This window comes from Engystomops pustulosus, chromosome 10, assembly GCF_040894005.1.
Source record: "Engystomops pustulosus chromosome 10, aEngPut4.maternal, whole genome shotgun sequence".
Taxonomy (NCBI): domain Eukaryota; kingdom Metazoa; phylum Chordata; class Amphibia; order Anura; family Leptodactylidae; genus Engystomops; species Engystomops pustulosus.
This window is the reverse complement of record NC_092420.1, coordinates 97,719,877-97,738,354: the sequence shown is the minus strand read 5'-3', so window position 1 is coordinate 97,738,354 and position 18,478 is coordinate 97,719,877. Positions and strand designations below refer to the sequence as shown.

Here is an 18,478-nt window from a genome sequence, read left to right as displayed (position 1 = left end):
ATGCTGCTCTATTCATCTCTATGCCGCCGATGAAGATGTCATACAGACGATTGGAGCAATGTGCTTTGGTCATCTTGAGTGCAATAGGGGTACAACACTGAGATCCCCAACAATCAGCATGTTATGCTGTGACTGGAGAACCCCTTCAACATATATCATTTTTAGGATCTTACCCATATTGAAAGGGTCAATGTGGCCTCCTGGAGTCGGTGAGGGGGACGGACTCCTTGTGGCTTGTAGAAATGTGTCTCTGGAGGGGGTGTTTGATGCACTCAGGAAGGAGCCAAGCAAGTCCTGACCCGGCTGCTTGGGGCTTGATCCAAATGGATCGAAGGTGGTAGCTGGAAATGGTAAAGAAGATATCTATGAAGCTGCAGCAGGTTTGTTATTTCTGGGACCCCAAGCAAAGATTTGTGTGGAGGGGCTCCTATCAAAGGCAGACACTCATCTATAGACATACACAAACCAAGAAAATATCCAGTGATTGTACCTTCTCCTATTCTGGGAGACTGTGATGGAGAGGGTGATGCAGCAGAGCGGCGCGGTGTGGAGTGAGCTGATCCTACACCTCCAGCCGGGAACATGGGATCTCCAGGTGCCTGAGCTGCCCCAAAGAGGTCATTGAGGAGGTCAGAATTAGAAGGGGGAGGTTTTGGCTGAGATGGAGCAGCATTTGCAGAACTTCCATCTAGACAAAGCAGATCCACATCTTCCACAGGTGCTGCAGGAGCCGGTGGTTCAACCTTTTTGTGTTTGTGGGTCCCATGGTGCTTTTCACCACTAGTGTTACTGTGCTGACTGGAGAGGGACAGAAGTTCATCGTCTGATGGCTCACTCTCTTCATGGACCAAGGCAGCCCGATCGTCAGAGGCCGGATGAGAGCTGGTCTTGTCTGACTTCTGGTCTGAGGGATCAACATAAAGAAAGTGTACAGAAGAATCACTGATCGGAGCTCTGGTTATATGGACAGTACTACGATTCTCACATGGTTCAGAGGATGCAACTGGAAACAGACATGCACATATGGAAAATTTTGATTCAGTTTTTTTGGCACCAATCAGAATTTATAAGGAACAAAAAATGTAAATGCTCTAAAATTTTAGGAAGGAAATCTTCAGGTGCCTCATTAGCCGGTGGGAAATGTTATCCAAAAATACTCAGAAGCTTTGTATATACAGTTTTCAGCTCAAAACTCAAATGTTTATGGATCAGAATTCCAAAATAAAGCCCCTGTATTATAATTAACCCCTTCTTACAAGATCTTTGTCATCATTGAAAGGAAACTGCTGTTTATATCCAGAGGTAAAATATATGACACAACTTGTTACAGTTTATCAGGACAGGTTTGTAAGAAACCTTGTACTAGCATCAGCCATTAGATGTAAGCAAAATGTTTCAATGCAGGTAAAAAGTTAACAATATATTGTTGCTTTATATCACAGATTGTACCTTGCCAGCTCAAAGAAGAGAAGAAGGCCCCCTGCCCGGCGTTCCTGATGTTGTCTTGTTGTTGCTCTACAGGAGCTCTGCCTGTTCCCAGAGAGACAAACATTTTGTTGGTTGTTATATATGAGAACGGATGAATCTTGATTTGGAAGAACTACCTCTTCTCTACCACTTACCTGCCACGGCCAGGGCGTCCTGCTGCTCCTGCTGTGATGAGAACAAGATACTGGGGTTCACATCTTTAGATACAAAATTCTCCCATGGAGGGGTGAGATCAGTCTGTCTGTCGGTGGCTTCGATCTCAATGTCCAGGGTGACGTGAAACAGCTGAGGGTATTTGTCCGGTGAGTCACAGGCATCAAGTTCTGGCCTACAGAATTAAGGAAAGAAAATGTATAATCTATTTATATATTTACTATTCAAAGACTTTCGTTTTAACCAAAAGGCTGTAACTCCTGTCTACAACCAAAGTTCACATTGTAATAAAGTTGCAGTCAATAGGGCTCAAAATTGCTTTAGTTTTTGCAGTTTGAAGAAACAGAAACTCAATCTCAATGCATGGTCATAGACTGATCTGCACGGTCATAGACTGATCTGCACGGTCATAGACTGATCTGCACGGTCATAGACTGAACTGCATGGCCATAGACTGATCTACATGGTCATAGACTGATCGGCATGGTCATAGACTGATCGGCATGGTCATAGACTGATCTGCATGGCCATAGACTGAACTGCATGGCCATAGACTGATCTGCATGGTCATAGACTGATCTGCACGGTCATAGACTGATCTGCATGGTCATAGACTGATCGGCATGGTCATAGACTGATCTGCATGGTCATACACTGATCTGCATGGTCATACACTGATCTGCATGGTCATACACTGATCTGCATGGTCATAGACTGATCTGCATGGTCATAGACTGATCTGCATGGTCATAGACTGATCTGCATGGTCATAGACTGATCTGCACGGTCATAGACTGATCTGCATGGTCATAGACTGAACTGCATGGTCATAGACTGATCTGCATGGTCATAGACTGATCTGCATGGTCACAGACTGATCTGCATGGTCATAGACTGATCTGCATGGTCATAGACTGATCTGCATGGTCATAGACTGATCTGCATGGTCATAGACTGATCTGCACGGTCATAGACTGATCTGCACGGTCATAGACTGATCTGCACGGTCATAGACTGATCTGCACGGTCATAGACTGATCTGCACGGTCATAGACTGATCTGCACGGTCATAGACTGATCTGCACGGTCATAGACTGATCTGCATGGTCATAGACTGATCTGCACGGTCATAAACTGATCTGCACGGTCATAGACTGATCTGCATGGTCATAGACTGATCTGCATGGTCATAGACTGATCTGCACGGTCATAGACTGATCTGCACGGTCATAGACTGAACTGCATGGTCATAGACTGATCTGCATGGTCATAGACTGATCTGCATGGTCATAGACTGATCTGCATGGTCATAGACTGATCTGCATGGTCATAGACTGATCTGCATGGTCATAGACTGATCTGCATGGTCATAGACTGATCTGCACGGTCATAGACTGATCTGCACGGTCATAGACTGATCTGCACGGTCATAGACTGATCTGCACGGTCATAGACTGATCTGCACGGTCATAGACTGATCTGCACGGTCATAGACTGATCTGCACGGTCATAGACTGATCTGCACGGTCATAGACTGATCTGCACGGTCATAGACTGATCTGCATGGTCATAGACTGATCTGCACGGTCATAAACTGATCTGCATGGTCATAGACTGATCTGCATGGTCATAGACTGATCTGCATGGTCATAGACTGATCTGCACGGTCATAGACTGATCTGCATGGTCATAGACTGATCTGCATGGTCATAGACTGATCTGCATGGTCATAGACGGCCATTGACTGGGACTTTGAATTTCCACATGATAACCTTTGGTTACACAACACAAGACAAGTCCAAAGTTGCAGTTCAGCTCTAGAACAGTCTTATCTGCACTACTTCCTTATCAGAACTTGAGAGAGACGTGTGACACTGATGTGTTTGGCTGACAGGGTATTGGCTACACTGTGTACAATTGTTCCATATCATCATCACTTGGCTGTACTGGCTCTTACCTTCTCCAGTTGTTGCTTTGGCTGTAGATGTACAGTAGATGATACACTGTATATACACTGTATGCTATGGGTCCCACCAGCTAAATGGGCTCTCAATACTTTAAAGTAGACATCCAGTGATTGGAAAAGATGTAAGGCAGCGGTGGAGCAATTTCTTCTCCTGACTCTGAATATTATTGAGCTCACACGGTTCTTATGCTCATACTTACTTTGTAAATTTTAACACTGTTGTTCCAAGTGCTATGAATCCAGTGTGGAACTGTATCTGCAATATCTGAGTATTTGTCATCTGGAATAAAAGAAAGTCATACATAATAAAAGTTACAACATCTTAATTTGCACCCAAAAACCTAGTATAAATTATAATAATAATTCCTTTATTTATATAGTGCCTACAAATTCCGCAGCGCTGCACAGGACTTGTCACATCGGTCCCTGTCCTCAATGGGGCTCACAATCTAATCAACCTACCAGTATGTTTTGGAGTGTGGGAGGAAACCAGAGGACCCGGAGGAAACCCAAACAAACACATGTTTTGTCTCATATTTATCAAAAAATTTTGAAACATTTTAACCCTTTTTTTTTACAAGGCGCATGTGCCAAATTTGCTGCACAATTTTTTACCCTAAACTAAGACAATTAATAGGAGCTGTACAGACCAGATTGGACTCTCATGATTCATCAAACACTTAGATCTGTCCCAGTGTAAAAATCTTCAAGCTAATTTACCCCCATCTAACTTTTGGATAGTTTTAGTATCTGCCCTATTGGGAGTGGATCTGCCATGTATAGTTGAGTTGCTTAGTGTGAAAGAGATCTACAGTAAAATGAAACTTTAAGATTATCAATGAACGTACCATCCAGTGTCTGTTACATGGATACATTTTCTGCATCTTTAGACTCTTTAGACACAGAAAAGATATTAGAATTATTAAACCTTCACCAGTAAGTTAAATTATAACAATTTAGAGACCCGCTGTCACCTCTAGGGGGAGCTTACTGCATATCTGAACCAGTATAGGGACGGCCAGTCTGTTAGCTTTGAAAGAGAATACTTTCACAGGGATTTAAGGGAGATTCATTTAGTATCAGAAAAACTGTGCTGATACAATTATGATAATAAGGATATACAGGCGGTCCCCTACTTAAGGACACCCGACTTAGAGACGACCCCTAGTTACAGACGGACCCCGCTGCCCCTTGCGACCCCTGGTGAAGCTCTCTGAATGCTTTACTATAGTCCCAGACTGCAATGATCAGCTGTAAGGTGTCTGTAATGAAGCTTTATTGATAATCCTTGGTCCCATTACAGCAAAAAATTTTGAAACTCTGATTGTCACTGGGGCAAAAAAAAAATTTTGGTCTGGATCTGCAATTTTAAAATATAGAGTTTCGACTTACATACAACTTAACTTAAGAACAAACCTATGGAACCTATCTTGTATGTAACCCAGGGACTGCCTGTATTAGTTAAAGGGCACCTACCACCACAAATCTACCTATAAAGGTAGATCGGGTGGTAGGTGAATCAATGGGACGTGAGGATAGCCCTGTTAAGGGCTAATCCTCACGTCCCCGCACTGTTTTGTAAACTTTTATTACCCTAATATGTTAATTTACTTATGCGGCTACTGGGGCGTGGAGTAGCCGCATCTGAGGTTACACGAGGCGGCTACTCCACGCCCCGGTAGCCACATTACCCCTCCTACTCACCATGTTCGGCGCGCAGCTGCTCGTAGCTGCGCGCCCTCGTCCGCCGATCCTGCCATCTGCGCATGCGCAGAACAGCAGGCCCGCGCCTGCGCGGTCACTGCTCTGAAGCCGGGGCTGCACAGACGCGGGCCTGCTGTTCTGCGCATGCGCAGACGGCAGGATCAGCAGATGAGGGCGCGCAGCTGCCGAACATGGTGAGTAGGAGGGGAAAAGAGGCTACCGGGGCGTGGAGTAGCCGCCTCGTGTAACCTCAGATGCGGCTACTCCACGCCCCAGTAGCCGCATAAGTAAATTAACATATTAGGGTAATAAAAGTTTACAAAACAGTGCAGGGACGTGAGGATTAGCCCTTAAAAGGGCTATCCTCACGTCCCATTGATTCACCTACCACCCGATCTACCTTTATAGGTAGATTTGTGGTGGTAGGTTTCCTTTAATGAATTAGCACTGCATTTTAAGCCTAAAAGTGACTTGGTACATTAGGTCAGGAAAGCTCCTGTATAGATAGATGTAAGGGCCTTGCTCATCTTTCTCTAGCACACTAGGTCATTAGGTCAATTAGGCCGGATTAGGCAATATAGTTTCTTTTCCCATTCCATTATCTAACATCCGGATTAAGAAAAAAGCCTCTTATGTCCCAAAATGTCAGATTCATTTACCTAGAGCACATAGTCCTCACCTTGGCTTGTAGTCTTCCTCCAATTGTAGATCTCATGTGATAAATGGAAACCACAACATCCCCATGGACGGTGACCCCCAGAGGAAACACCACTTTTCCTTCCTGGACGCGATATTCTCTAATAAGATAAATGGGAAGACTGAAAAATGCCAAATCACAAATCTAATTAAATCTAATTCTCCAGTCACACCGAGAGCTGCGGCACATATTCTGCGGCCCCCTTTAAGCTCAAGTTCTGATATAATGAAAAATTATTACAAAAAAATATATTAAAACTTTAAATCGCCAGGGTTACCATCAACAACAACCCATCATTATACCTGGGGGAATCCACAGCCCAAAGGAGAGATAAATGGCTATCCATGTAATAACTATGTAATAGCCATGTAATAACTATGTAATAGCCATGTCATACACCCATGTAATACACCCATGTAATACAACCATGTAATACAACCATGTAATACACCTATGTAATACACCCATGTAATACACCCATGTAATACACCTATGTAATACACCCATGTAACAGCCATGTAATACACCCATGTAATACACCTATGTAATACACCCATGTAATACACCCATGTAATACACCTATGTAATACACCCATGTGATACACCCATGTAATACACCTATGTAATACACCCATGTGATACACCCATGTAATACACCCATGTAATACACCCATGTAATACAACCATGTAATACAACCATGTGATACACCCATGTAATACAACCATGTAATACACCCATGTAATACACCCATGTAATACACCTATGTAATACACCCATGTGATACACCCATGTAATACACCCATGTAATACACCCATGTAATACAACCATGTAATACACCCATGTAATACACCCATGTAATACACCCATGTAATACACCCATGTAATACAACCATGTAATACAACCATGTGATACACCCATGTAATACAACCATGTAATACACCTATGTAATACAACCATGTAATACACCTATGTAATACACCCATGTAATACACCTATGTAATACACCCATGTGATACACCCATGTAATACACCCATGTAATACACCCATGTAATACAACCATGTGATACACCCATGTAATACACCCATGTAATACAACCATGTAATACAACCATGTAATACACCCATGTAATACACCCATGTAATACACCCATGTAATACACCCATGTAACAGCCATGTAATACACCCATGTAACAGCCATGTAATACACCCATGTAACAGCCATGTAATACACCCATGTAATAGCCATGTAATACACCCATGTAATACACCCATGTAACAGCCATGTAATACACCCATGTAATAGCCATGTAATACACCCATGTAATACACCCATGTAATACACCCATGTAATACACCCATGTAATACACCCATGTAATAGCCATGTAATACACCCATGTAATACACCCATGTAATACAACCATGTAATACACCCATGTAATACACCCATGTAACAGCCATGTAATACACCCATGTAATACACCCATGTAACAGCCATGTAATACACCCATGTAATAGCCATGTAATACACCCATGTAATACACCCATGTAATAGCCATGTAATACACCCATGTAATACACCCATGTAATACAACCATGTAATACACCCATGTAATACACCCATGTAATACACCCATGTAATACACCCATGTAACACCCATGTAATATACCCATGTAACAGCCATGTAATACACCCATGTAATACACCCATGTAACAGCCATGTAATACACACATGTAATAGCCATGTAATACACCCATGTAATAGCCATGTAATACACCCATGTAATACACCCATGTAATAGCCATGTAATACACCCATGTAATACACCCATGTAATATCCATGTAATACACCCATGTAATACACCCATGTAATACAACCATGTAATACACCCATGTAATACGCCCATGTAATACACCCATGTAATACACCCATGTAATACACCCATGTAACAGCCATGTAATACACCCATGTAATAGCCATGTAATACACCCATGTAATAGCCATGTAATACACCCATGTAATACACCCATGTAATAGCCATGTAATACACCCATGTAATACACCCATGTAATACAACCATGTAATACACCCATGTAATACAACCATGTAATACACCCATGTAATACACCCATGTAATACACCCATGTAATAGAATGTAATAACCATTTAATGCAGCTATGTAATAGCTACGTATTGCAACCATGTAATAACCATGGAATACAGCTGGTTAAAAGTGATGTAAAACAATCATGTAATAACACTGTAATACAGCCATGTAATAACTAAATGTATAATGTAATAACAAAACATAAAACTTAAAGGGGTTTTCCCATGAAAGAAAATTCTCACATTTCAATCCCCTGGTGATGTTAACACAATAAAGAAAATTTTTATCCATTTTTATTGCTATTTAGCTCCTATCACTCCCTAGGCTGTCCAGTGCAAAACTCCAGAGTGTGAGCGGGGCCTCTCTCTAATCAGACACATCGGGGCAGATTTATCAAGCTGTCTGAAAGTCAGAATATTTCTAGTTGCTCATGGCAACCAATCACAGCTCCCCTTTGAAATATTCATGAGCCCTGGTAAAATGAAAGCTGAGCTGTAATTGGTTGCCATGGGCAACTAGGAATATTCTGACTTTCAGACAGCTGGATAAATCTGGCCCATTATGATCCATCTAGTTCTGTGTTCTGTGATCTGACAATGTGGTTAGATTATCAGGGTCCAGGTTTATCTACACTTTCATCTGGCTTCTGACATTGTACTGACACATAGAAAGAGAGATGAGACAGATCAGAGATGAGATGATGAGATCCGTTAGACGCCTCTGTCAGCTCTTCTACATCTCTACTATTCCACAACACACTAGATCTGCAGTGTCTCCCCAGATAAACAACTTATCTCTCTGTAGCTTGTAGTTCTCCCCATGCTGCCGCCGGCAGGAACTGATTGTCTGTGTCTGTGTGCATTAGTAAGTGAGCTCCGTCCTGGACTGTAGGGGGCGGGACTAGAGTGCAGGGGGCGTGGCTAGAGTGCAGGGAGCAGAGAGAGAGAGAAACTCAGCTCCACGGCTGTCACACAGAAATCCAAGATGGCGGCCCGACCCTAAGTCAGAAGTTACAGGGTCATGTCTAGGGGCAACTAAAATTGTGTACAGCAGGACTGATAGAGACAGGTTGGACTTATATCGGTGAAATGCTGCATTTTTGTTAATAACAGTGAATTAGAGAATGTGATATTTTGTTATCCTGATACATATAAGAAACTTGTCTTCGTGGGAATAAAGGAGCCGATGTTTTTAGCAGAAAATAAAGATAATAACAGATTTCATTGCAGAAATGTTGCAGATTTTGCCACAGATTTTGGTCTGTTCATTGCAAATTCTGCAGCTTTGTTTGCCTGCAAAGGATTTATCTGTGCCATATTTAATTGCATGCAATATTATTCTAGCCAATTTCCCATATAATTGAGGAACATTAAAAATACTGTTCAGCATTGATCGTTCAAGCACAGAGAGCGGAATGAGCTCATAGAGGAGGCTTATTACTCCACTAGATGCTACACAAGCCCTTATGAAATATGAATGACGCTATATGGCTACTCCACACTTGCTTAATGGCAAATCTCTCAGTTTTGTATGTTCAGTATCTCTGTTCTCTATAGGGGGTTGTCAAAATTCTGCAGTGCAAGCAAATGCCGTCATTAAGGAATAAGTAAAAAAAAAGATGGCGGCTGTGCATTGTGCGGTATCACTCACTTCATTCTCTCATAGTCCTGCATTGTGCTAAATATCCGCGTTTCCCCAATCAAGACTTCACAGAACGGCCGGCAGCCATTCCTCTGCTTGTTAAAGCACGGCACTGGGCTGATGGTGGCACTCTTTATGACTATGGGTTTGCAGTGAGGATGCGCAGGCTTGTCAGACACCAGGTCGCAGACATAGCCAATGTACCTGCAGTGCAAAAAAACATAGAAAGTATAAATGTTATTGATCTATCATCATTGAGTTATTTTATCATCACATCCTGCAGGTATTCTCACCTCCTGTGCGATGGCCACAGTCCTATTCCTGGACGCTTCGCATTTAGCAGCTGGATTGCAGATACCGGATTGGTGAAAAGATGACAAAAACAGAACATGGCGCTGACAAGAACTGCAGAGGCGGCCCGACCGTCCTGGAGAAGGTAGGAAACAAGAAAACAGTGTTTATCAAGCGTTCTATGCACAGTATGTAGAATGTAAGCAAATTCATTCTAGCCCTATAGTGATCAGAAGCTCACTAGACCTGACTGTGGGGTGAGAGACTGAGCATGTGCGACCGCCAGCACTCAGCTCATTAGACCTGACTATGGGGGGAGTGACTGAGCATGTGCGACCACCAGCACACAGCTCATTAGACCTGACTATGGGGTGAGTGACTGAGCATGTGCGACCACCAGCACACAGCTCACTAGACCTGACTGTGGGGTGAGAGACTGACCATGTGCGACCACCAGCACACAGCTCATTAGACCTGACTATGGGGGGAGTGACTGAGCATGTGCGACCACCAGCACACAGCTCATTAGACCTGACTATGGGGGGAGTGACTGAGCATGTGCGACCACCAGCACACAGCTCATTAGACCTGACTATGGGGTGAGTGACTGAGCATGTGCGACCACCAGCACACAGCTCATTAGACCTGACTATGGGGTGAGTGACTGAGCATGTGCGACCACCAGCACACAGCTCATTAGACCTGACTATGGGGGGAGTGACTGAGCATGTGCGACCACCAGCACACAGCTCATTAGACCTGACTATGGGGGGAGTGACTGAGCATGTGCGACCACCAGCACTCAGCTCATTTGGTGGACATGCACATTGTTATACACTGTGAACACCAGGTGGCGACATACTTTGTGAGTAAATATTATAACTCCTCTAATTGGCAAATATGTAATTTGTTCATGTTATTATTTGATCTTTCATAATGGGAAAACTCCTTTAATAACATAAAATTTGAAAACCTGGGACAGGAGTGTTCTGTACCTACAGTATATCATTACAATGTAGCACTTACCATGCAGTGGATAACGCACACATTTTTGGGGTTCTGTTGTAACCAGTTGTGCATGTTCTTGCACACTGCGAATAAATTATGCAAACTGGGAGCTTGTCTTACAGGCCAACTGCATTCTGAGACCTGCAAGAGATGAGCCAATATCAGACCTGACCCACACACAGAATATACAGACAGGACTCTTCATTATAAAGTCCACTTATAGTCCGAAATAATAGTCACACACCCTATTATGAAACTTGGCACTGCGGTAAGACTTGGGTGACAGATTGAACACTGTGTAATGGTCCAGATGTCTTGAATCAAGGAAGGAGCGTACATCTTCTATGTGGTTTCTAAATCCTAATTCCACACCTTCTGCCGGGAAGGACATCACTACAATAATCAGAAAACAAGCTTTTTACTATGGATTATGCCACCAACGGCAATCTCCAGGAATTACAGAGCCGCATGTTCTTAAAATCTCTGCACTCACTATTCTGCTGCTGGTGCAGTCACTGTGTACATACATGACATTACTTATCCTATACTGATCCTGAGTTACATCCTGTATTATACCCCAGAGCTGCACTCACTATTCTGCTGCTGGTGCAGTCACTGTGTACATACATGACATTACTTATCCTGTACTGATCCTGAGTTACATCCTGTATTATACCCCAGAGCTGCACTCACTATTCTGCTGCTGGTGCAGTCACTGTACATACATGACATTACTAATCCTGTACTGATCCTGAGTTACATCCTGTATTATACCCCAGAGCTGCACCCACTATTCTGCTGCTGGTGCAGTCACTGTGTACATACATGACATTACTTATCCTGTACTGATCCTGAGTTACATCCTGTATTATACCCCAGAGCTGTACTCACTATTCTGCTGCTGGTGCAGTCACTGTGTACATACATGACATTACTTATCCTGTACTGATGCTGAGTTACATCCTGTATTATACTCCAGAGCTGCACTCACTATTCTGCTGCTGGTGCAGTCACTGTGTACATACATGACATTACTTATCCTGTACTGATCCTGAGTTACATCCTGTATTATACCTCAGAGCTGCACGCACTATTCTGCTGCTGGAGCAGTCACTGTGTACATACATGACATTACTTATCCTGTACTGATCCTGAGTTACATCCTGTATTATACTCCAGAGCTGCACTCACTATTCTGCTGCTGCTGCAGTCACTGTGTACATACATGACATTACTTATCCTGTACTGATCCTGAGTTACATCCTGTATTATACCTCAGAGCTGCACGCACTATTCTGCTGCTGGAGCAGTCACTGTGTACATACATGACATTACTTATCCTGTACTGATCCTGAGTTACATCCTATATTATACTCCAGAGCTGCACTCACTATTCTGCTGCTGGTGCAGTCACTGTGTACATACATGACATTACTTATCCTGTACTGATCCTGAGTTACATCCTGTATTATACACCAGAGCTGCACTCACTATTCTGCTGCTGGTGCAGTCACTGTGTACATACATGACATTACTTATCCTGTACTGATCCTGAGTTACATCCTGTATTATACCCCAGAGCTGCACTCACTATTCTGCTGCTGGTGCAGTCACTGTGTACATACATGACATTACTTATCCTGTACTGATCCTGAGTTACATCCTGTATTATACCCAGAGCTGCACTCACTATTCTGCTGCTGGTGCAGTCACTGTGTACATACATGACATTACTTATCCTGTACTGATCCTGAGTTACATCCTGTATTATACTCCAGAGCTGCACTCACTATTCTGCTGCTGGTGCAGTCACTGTGTACATACATGACATTACTTATCCTGTACTGATCCTGAGTTACATCCTGTATTATACCCCAGAGCTGCACTCACTATTCTGCTGCTGGTGCAGTCACTGTGTACATACATGACATTACTTATCCTGTACTGATCCTGAGTTACATCCTGTATTATACCCAGAGCTGCACTCACTATTCTGCTGCTGGTGCAGTCACTGTGTACATACATGACATTACTTATCCTGTACTGATCCTGAGTTACATCCTGTATTATACTCCAGAGCTGCACTCACTATTCTGCTGCTGGTGCAGTCACTGTGTACATACATGACATTACTTATCCTGTACTGATCCTGAGTTACATCCTGTATTATACCCCAGAGCTGCACTCACTATTCTGCTGCTGGTGCAGTCACTGTGTACATACATGACATTACTTATCCTGTACTGATCCTGAGTTACATCCTGTATTATACTCCAGAGCTGCACTCACTATTCTGCTGCTGGTGCAGTCACTGTGTACATACATGACATTACTTATCCTGTACTGATCCTGAGTTACATCCTGTATTATACCCCAGAGCTGCACTCACTATTCTGCTGCTGGTGCAGTCACTGTGTACATACATGACATTACTTATCCTGTACTGATCCTGAGTTACATCCTGTATTATACTCCAGAGCTGCACTCACTATTCTGCTGGTGCAGTTACTGTGTACCTACATGACATTACTTATCTTGTACAGAGCCTATAAAGAGAACCCATACTATCTTCCCTTCTTTCCTCCTTTTTTAGCCGCTCATCTCTGAATACATATAGACATTACAATGAGCTATCGCCGTTGCAGCCGCTGTATACAATCAGAGACGAGCAGCGATGAGTGACCCTAAAAAGCAGACAAGAAGAGAAGTAAGTGAAGGGTTCTGTTACTCTGCTCAGCTGGATATAAATGAATTGATCCCAGACAACACTGTTAAGTATTTAACATAAATTCCTCACCAATGATCCTCGATGTAATGTATGAGATATCCAGCTCTCCCTTTGTATAACTGCAAAAAATGAAAAAAAGGAAAATGTCAAGAAATGTAAATACAAGACTGAGACAAACAGCAGACTCTGCTTCTTTGTGTTCAGCATCTTTTTTTAAATACATAAATACCTTATCTTCATGTTGCTGAAGTTAGGGACTCGGCACGTAGCCTGCCATGTTCAGAATCTAGAACTACTCCCCCATAATTAGTATACTACCACAGAAAAGGAGTTACAACGTTCTTATAAAATCAATACATTTGGGGGGTCATTTACTAAGGGCCGATTCGCGTTTTCCCGACGTGTTACCCGAATATTTCCGATTTGCGCCGATTGTACCTGAATTGCCCCGGGATTTTGGCGCACGCGATCGGATTGTGGCGCATCGGCGCTGGCATGCACGCGACGGAAATCGGGGGGCGTGGCCGAACGAAAACCCGACGTATTCGGAAAAAACGGCGCATTTAAAAACCGAAAATGTGTCGCTTGGGACGCGCTTACCTTCACCTGCTCCAGCTCGGTGTATTCCAGCGCGATCAGATGCATTTCAGCGCGGCAGCGCCACCTGGTGGACGGCGCAGGAACTGCCATCATAAATCCCCGCCGGACCCGAATCCAGCGCAGAGAACGCGCCGCTGGATGGCGAATGGGCCGGGTAAGTAAATCTGCCCCATAATCTTTATTATAGACACAAGACAACACAAAATTGTATTGTCATGAATTAAAACAATATAATTGTGCAGAGGAAATCCTAAACAAAAAAGGTCCGGTGAGACAAATATCCACATAAATGCATAACAGGGTATATTGCTTCAGTATGAGTCACACCTCAGTACTAAGTAACAGACAAGTGTCCTACCCATTGTACGCCGTCTGTGGCTGCCTCCCGGACTCCCCAACGCGCGTTTCGCCCACGCTTCTTCAAGGGGTGTTCTGCATTCATGTGGATATTTGACTCACCGGACCTTTTTTGTTTTGGATTTCCTCTGCACAATTATATTGTTTTAATTCATGACAATACAATTTTGTGTTGTCTTGTGTCTATAATAAAGATTATATGTATTGATATTATAAGAACTTTGTAACTCCGTTTTTCTGTGGTAGTATACTTATTTTAAATACAGTAGTATAATATATACTATATGCAATAATGATATATATGGGAGATCCCCAGGTTATAGCAGCTGTACATATATCATTATATACAGGAGATCCCCAGGTTATACCGGCTGTACATATATCATTATATACAGGAGATCCCCAGGTTATACCGGCTGTACATATATCATTATATACAGGAGATCCCCAGGTTATACCGGCTGTACATATATCATTATATACAGGAGATCCCCAGGTTATACCGGCTGTACATATATCATTATATACAGGAGATCCCCAGGTTATACCAGCTGTACATATATCATTATATACAGGAGATCCCCAGGTTATACCAGCTGTACATATATCATTATATACAAGAGATCCCCAGGTTATACCAGCTGTACATATATCACTATATACAGGAGATCCCCAGGTTATACCGGCTGTACATATATCATTATATACAGGAGATCCCCAGGTTATACCGGCTGTACATATATCATTATATACAGGAGATCCCCAGGTTATAGCAGCTGTACATATATCATTATATACAAGAGATCCCCAGGTTATACCGGCTGTACATATATCATTATATACAGGAGATCCCCAGGTTATACCTGCTGTACATATATCATTATATACAGGAGATCCCCAGGTTATACCGGCTGTACATATATCATTATATACAGGAGATCCCCAGGTTATACCAGCTGTACATATATCATTATATACAGGAGATCCCCAGGTTATACCGGCTGTACATATATCATTATATACAGGAGATCCCCAGGTTATACCAGCTGTACATATATCATTATATACAGGAGATCCCCAGGTTATACCGGCTGTACATATATTATATACAGGAGATCCCCAGGTTATACCAGCTCTACATATATCATTATATACAGGAGATCCCCAGGTTATACCAGCTGTACATATATCATTACATACAGGAGATCCCCAGGTTATACCGGCTGTACATATATCATTATATACAGGAGATCCCCAGGTTATACCGGCTGTACATATATCATTATATACAGGAGATCCCCAGGTTATACCGGCTGTACATATATCATTATATACAGGAGATCCCCAGGTTATACCGGCTGTACATATATCATTATATACAGGAGATCCCCAGGTTATACCAGCTGTACATATATCATTATATACAGGAGATCCCCAGGTTATACCGGCTGTACATATATCATTATATACAGGAGATCCCCAGGTTATACCGGCTGTACATATATCATTATATACAGGAGATCCCCAGGTTATACCGGCTGTACATATATCATTATATACAGGAGATCCCCAGGTTATACCAGCTATACATATATCATTATATACAGGAGATCCCCAGGTTATACCAGCTGTACAGGTATCATTATATACAGGAGATCCCCAGGTTATACCAGCTGTACATATATCATTATATACAGGAGATCCCCAGGTTATACCAGCTGTACATATATCATTATATACAGGAGATCCCCAGGTTATACCGGCTGTACATATATCATTATATACAGGAGATCCCCAGGTTATACCGGCTGTACATATATCATTATATACAGGAGATCCCCAGGTTATACCAGCTGTACATATATCATTATATACAGGAGATCCCCGGGTTATACCGGCTGTACATATATCATTATATACAGGAGATCCCCAGGTTATACCGGCTGTACATATATCATTACATACAGGAGATCCCCAGGTTATACCGGCTGTACATATATCATTACATACAGGAGATCCCCAGGTTATACCGGCTGTACATATATCATTATATACAGGAGATCTCCAGGTTATACCGGCTGTACATATATCATTATATACAGGAGATCCCCAGGTTATACCGGCTGTACATATATCATTATATACAGGAGATCCCCAGGTTATACCAGCTGTACATATATCATTATATACGGGAGATCCCCAGGTTATACCTGCTGTACATATATCATTATATACGGGAGATCCCCAGGTTATACCAGCTGTACATATATCACTATATACAGGAGATCCCCAGGTTATACCAGCTGTACATATATCATTATATACACGAGATCCCCAGGTTATACCAGCTGTACAGGTATCATTATATACAGGAGATCCCCAGGTTATACCGGCTGTACATATATCATTATATACAGGAGATCCCCAGGTTATACCGGCTGTACATATATCATTATATACAGGAGATCCCCAGGTTATACCGGATGTACATATATCATTATATACAGGAGATCCCCAGGTTATACCGGCTGTACATATATCATTATATACAGGAGATCCCCAGGTTATACCGGCTGTACGTATATCACTATATACAGGAGATCCCCAGGTTATACCGGCTGTACATATATCATTATATACAGGAGATCCCCAGGTTATACCGGCTGTACATATATCATTATATACAGGAGATCCCCAGGTTATACCTGCTGTACATATATAATTATATACAGGAGATCCCCAGGTTATACCAGCTGTACATATATCATTATATACAGGGGACACCCAGGTTATACCGGCTGTACATATATCATTATATACAGGAGATCCCCAGGTTATACCAGCTGTACATATATCATTATATACAGGAGATCCCCAGGTTATACCGGCTGTACATATATCATTATATACAGGAGATCCCCAGGTTATACCGGCTGTACATATATCATTATATACAGGAGATCCCCAGGTTATAGCGGCTGTACATATATCATTATATACAGGAGATCCCCAGGTTATACCAGCTGTACATATATCATTATATACAGGAGATCCCCAGGTTATACCGGCTGTACAAATATCATTATATACAGGAGATCCCCAGGTTATACCGGCTGTACATATATCATTATATACAGGAGATCCCCAGGTTATACCAGCTGTACATATACTACCCAGGTTATACCAGCTCTACATATATCATTGTATACAGGAGATGCCCATGTTATAGCAGCTGTACATATATCATTATATACAGGAGATCCCCAGGTTATACCGGCTGTACATATATCATTATATACAGGAGATCCCCAGGTTATACCGGCTGTACATATATCATTATATACAGGGGATCCCCAGGTTATACCGGCTGTACATATATCATTATATACAGGAGATCCCCAGGTTATACCGGCTGTACATATACCATTATATACAGGAGATCCCCAGGTTATACCGGCTGTACATATATCACTATATACAGGAGATCCCCAGGTTATACCGGCTGTACATATATCATTATATGCAGGAGATCCCCAGGTTATACCGGCTGTACATATATCATTATATACAGGAGATCCCCAGGTTATACCGGCTGTACATATATCATTATATACAGGAGATCTCCAGGTTATACCGGCTGTACATATATCATTATATACAGGAGATCCCCAGGTTATACCAGCTGTACATATATCATTATATACAGGAGATCCCCAGGTTATACCAGCTGTA

At 42.4% G+C, this 18,478-nt stretch overlaps 1 protein-coding gene and 1 long non-coding RNA gene across 4 annotated transcripts in view; one reads left to right on the top strand and one right to left on the bottom strand.

The window, feature by feature from the left end:
• The window catches only part of LOC140103745 (uncharacterized), a 36,109-nt gene extending 22,204 nt beyond the window's left edge, over positions 1-13,905 (top strand). Inside the window, exons 3-4 of the long non-coding RNA XR_011850168.1 lie at positions 10,046-10,198; positions 13,655-13,905. This is a non-coding gene — a long non-coding RNA (uncharacterized lncRNA). The remainder of the gene's footprint in view (positions 1-10,045; positions 10,199-13,654) is intronic.
• The window catches only part of DNAJC6 (DnaJ heat shock protein family (Hsp40) member C6), a 77,878-nt gene that overhangs the window by 14,736 nt on the left and 44,664 nt on the right, over positions 1-18,478 (bottom strand). For all 3 annotated transcript variants that reach the window (XM_072126962.1, XM_072126963.1, XM_072126961.1), the window contains 11 exons: positions 13,859-13,908; positions 11,306-11,454; positions 11,080-11,202; positions 10,056-10,189; positions 9,772-9,966; positions 5,991-6,108; positions 3,808-3,887; positions 1,623-1,816; positions 1,450-1,530; positions 491-904; positions 174-341 (listed from right to left, as the gene is read on the bottom strand). In XM_072126962.1, the coding sequence (XP_071983063.1) occupies positions 174-341; positions 491-904; positions 1,450-1,530; positions 1,623-1,816; positions 3,808-3,887; positions 5,991-6,108; positions 9,772-9,966; positions 10,056-10,189; positions 11,080-11,202; positions 11,306-11,454; positions 13,859-13,908 (1,706 nt within the window). The remainder of the gene's footprint in view (positions 1-173; positions 342-490; positions 905-1,449; positions 1,531-1,622; positions 1,817-3,807; positions 3,888-5,990; positions 6,109-9,771; positions 9,967-10,055; positions 10,190-11,079; positions 11,203-11,305; positions 11,455-13,858; positions 13,909-18,478) is intronic.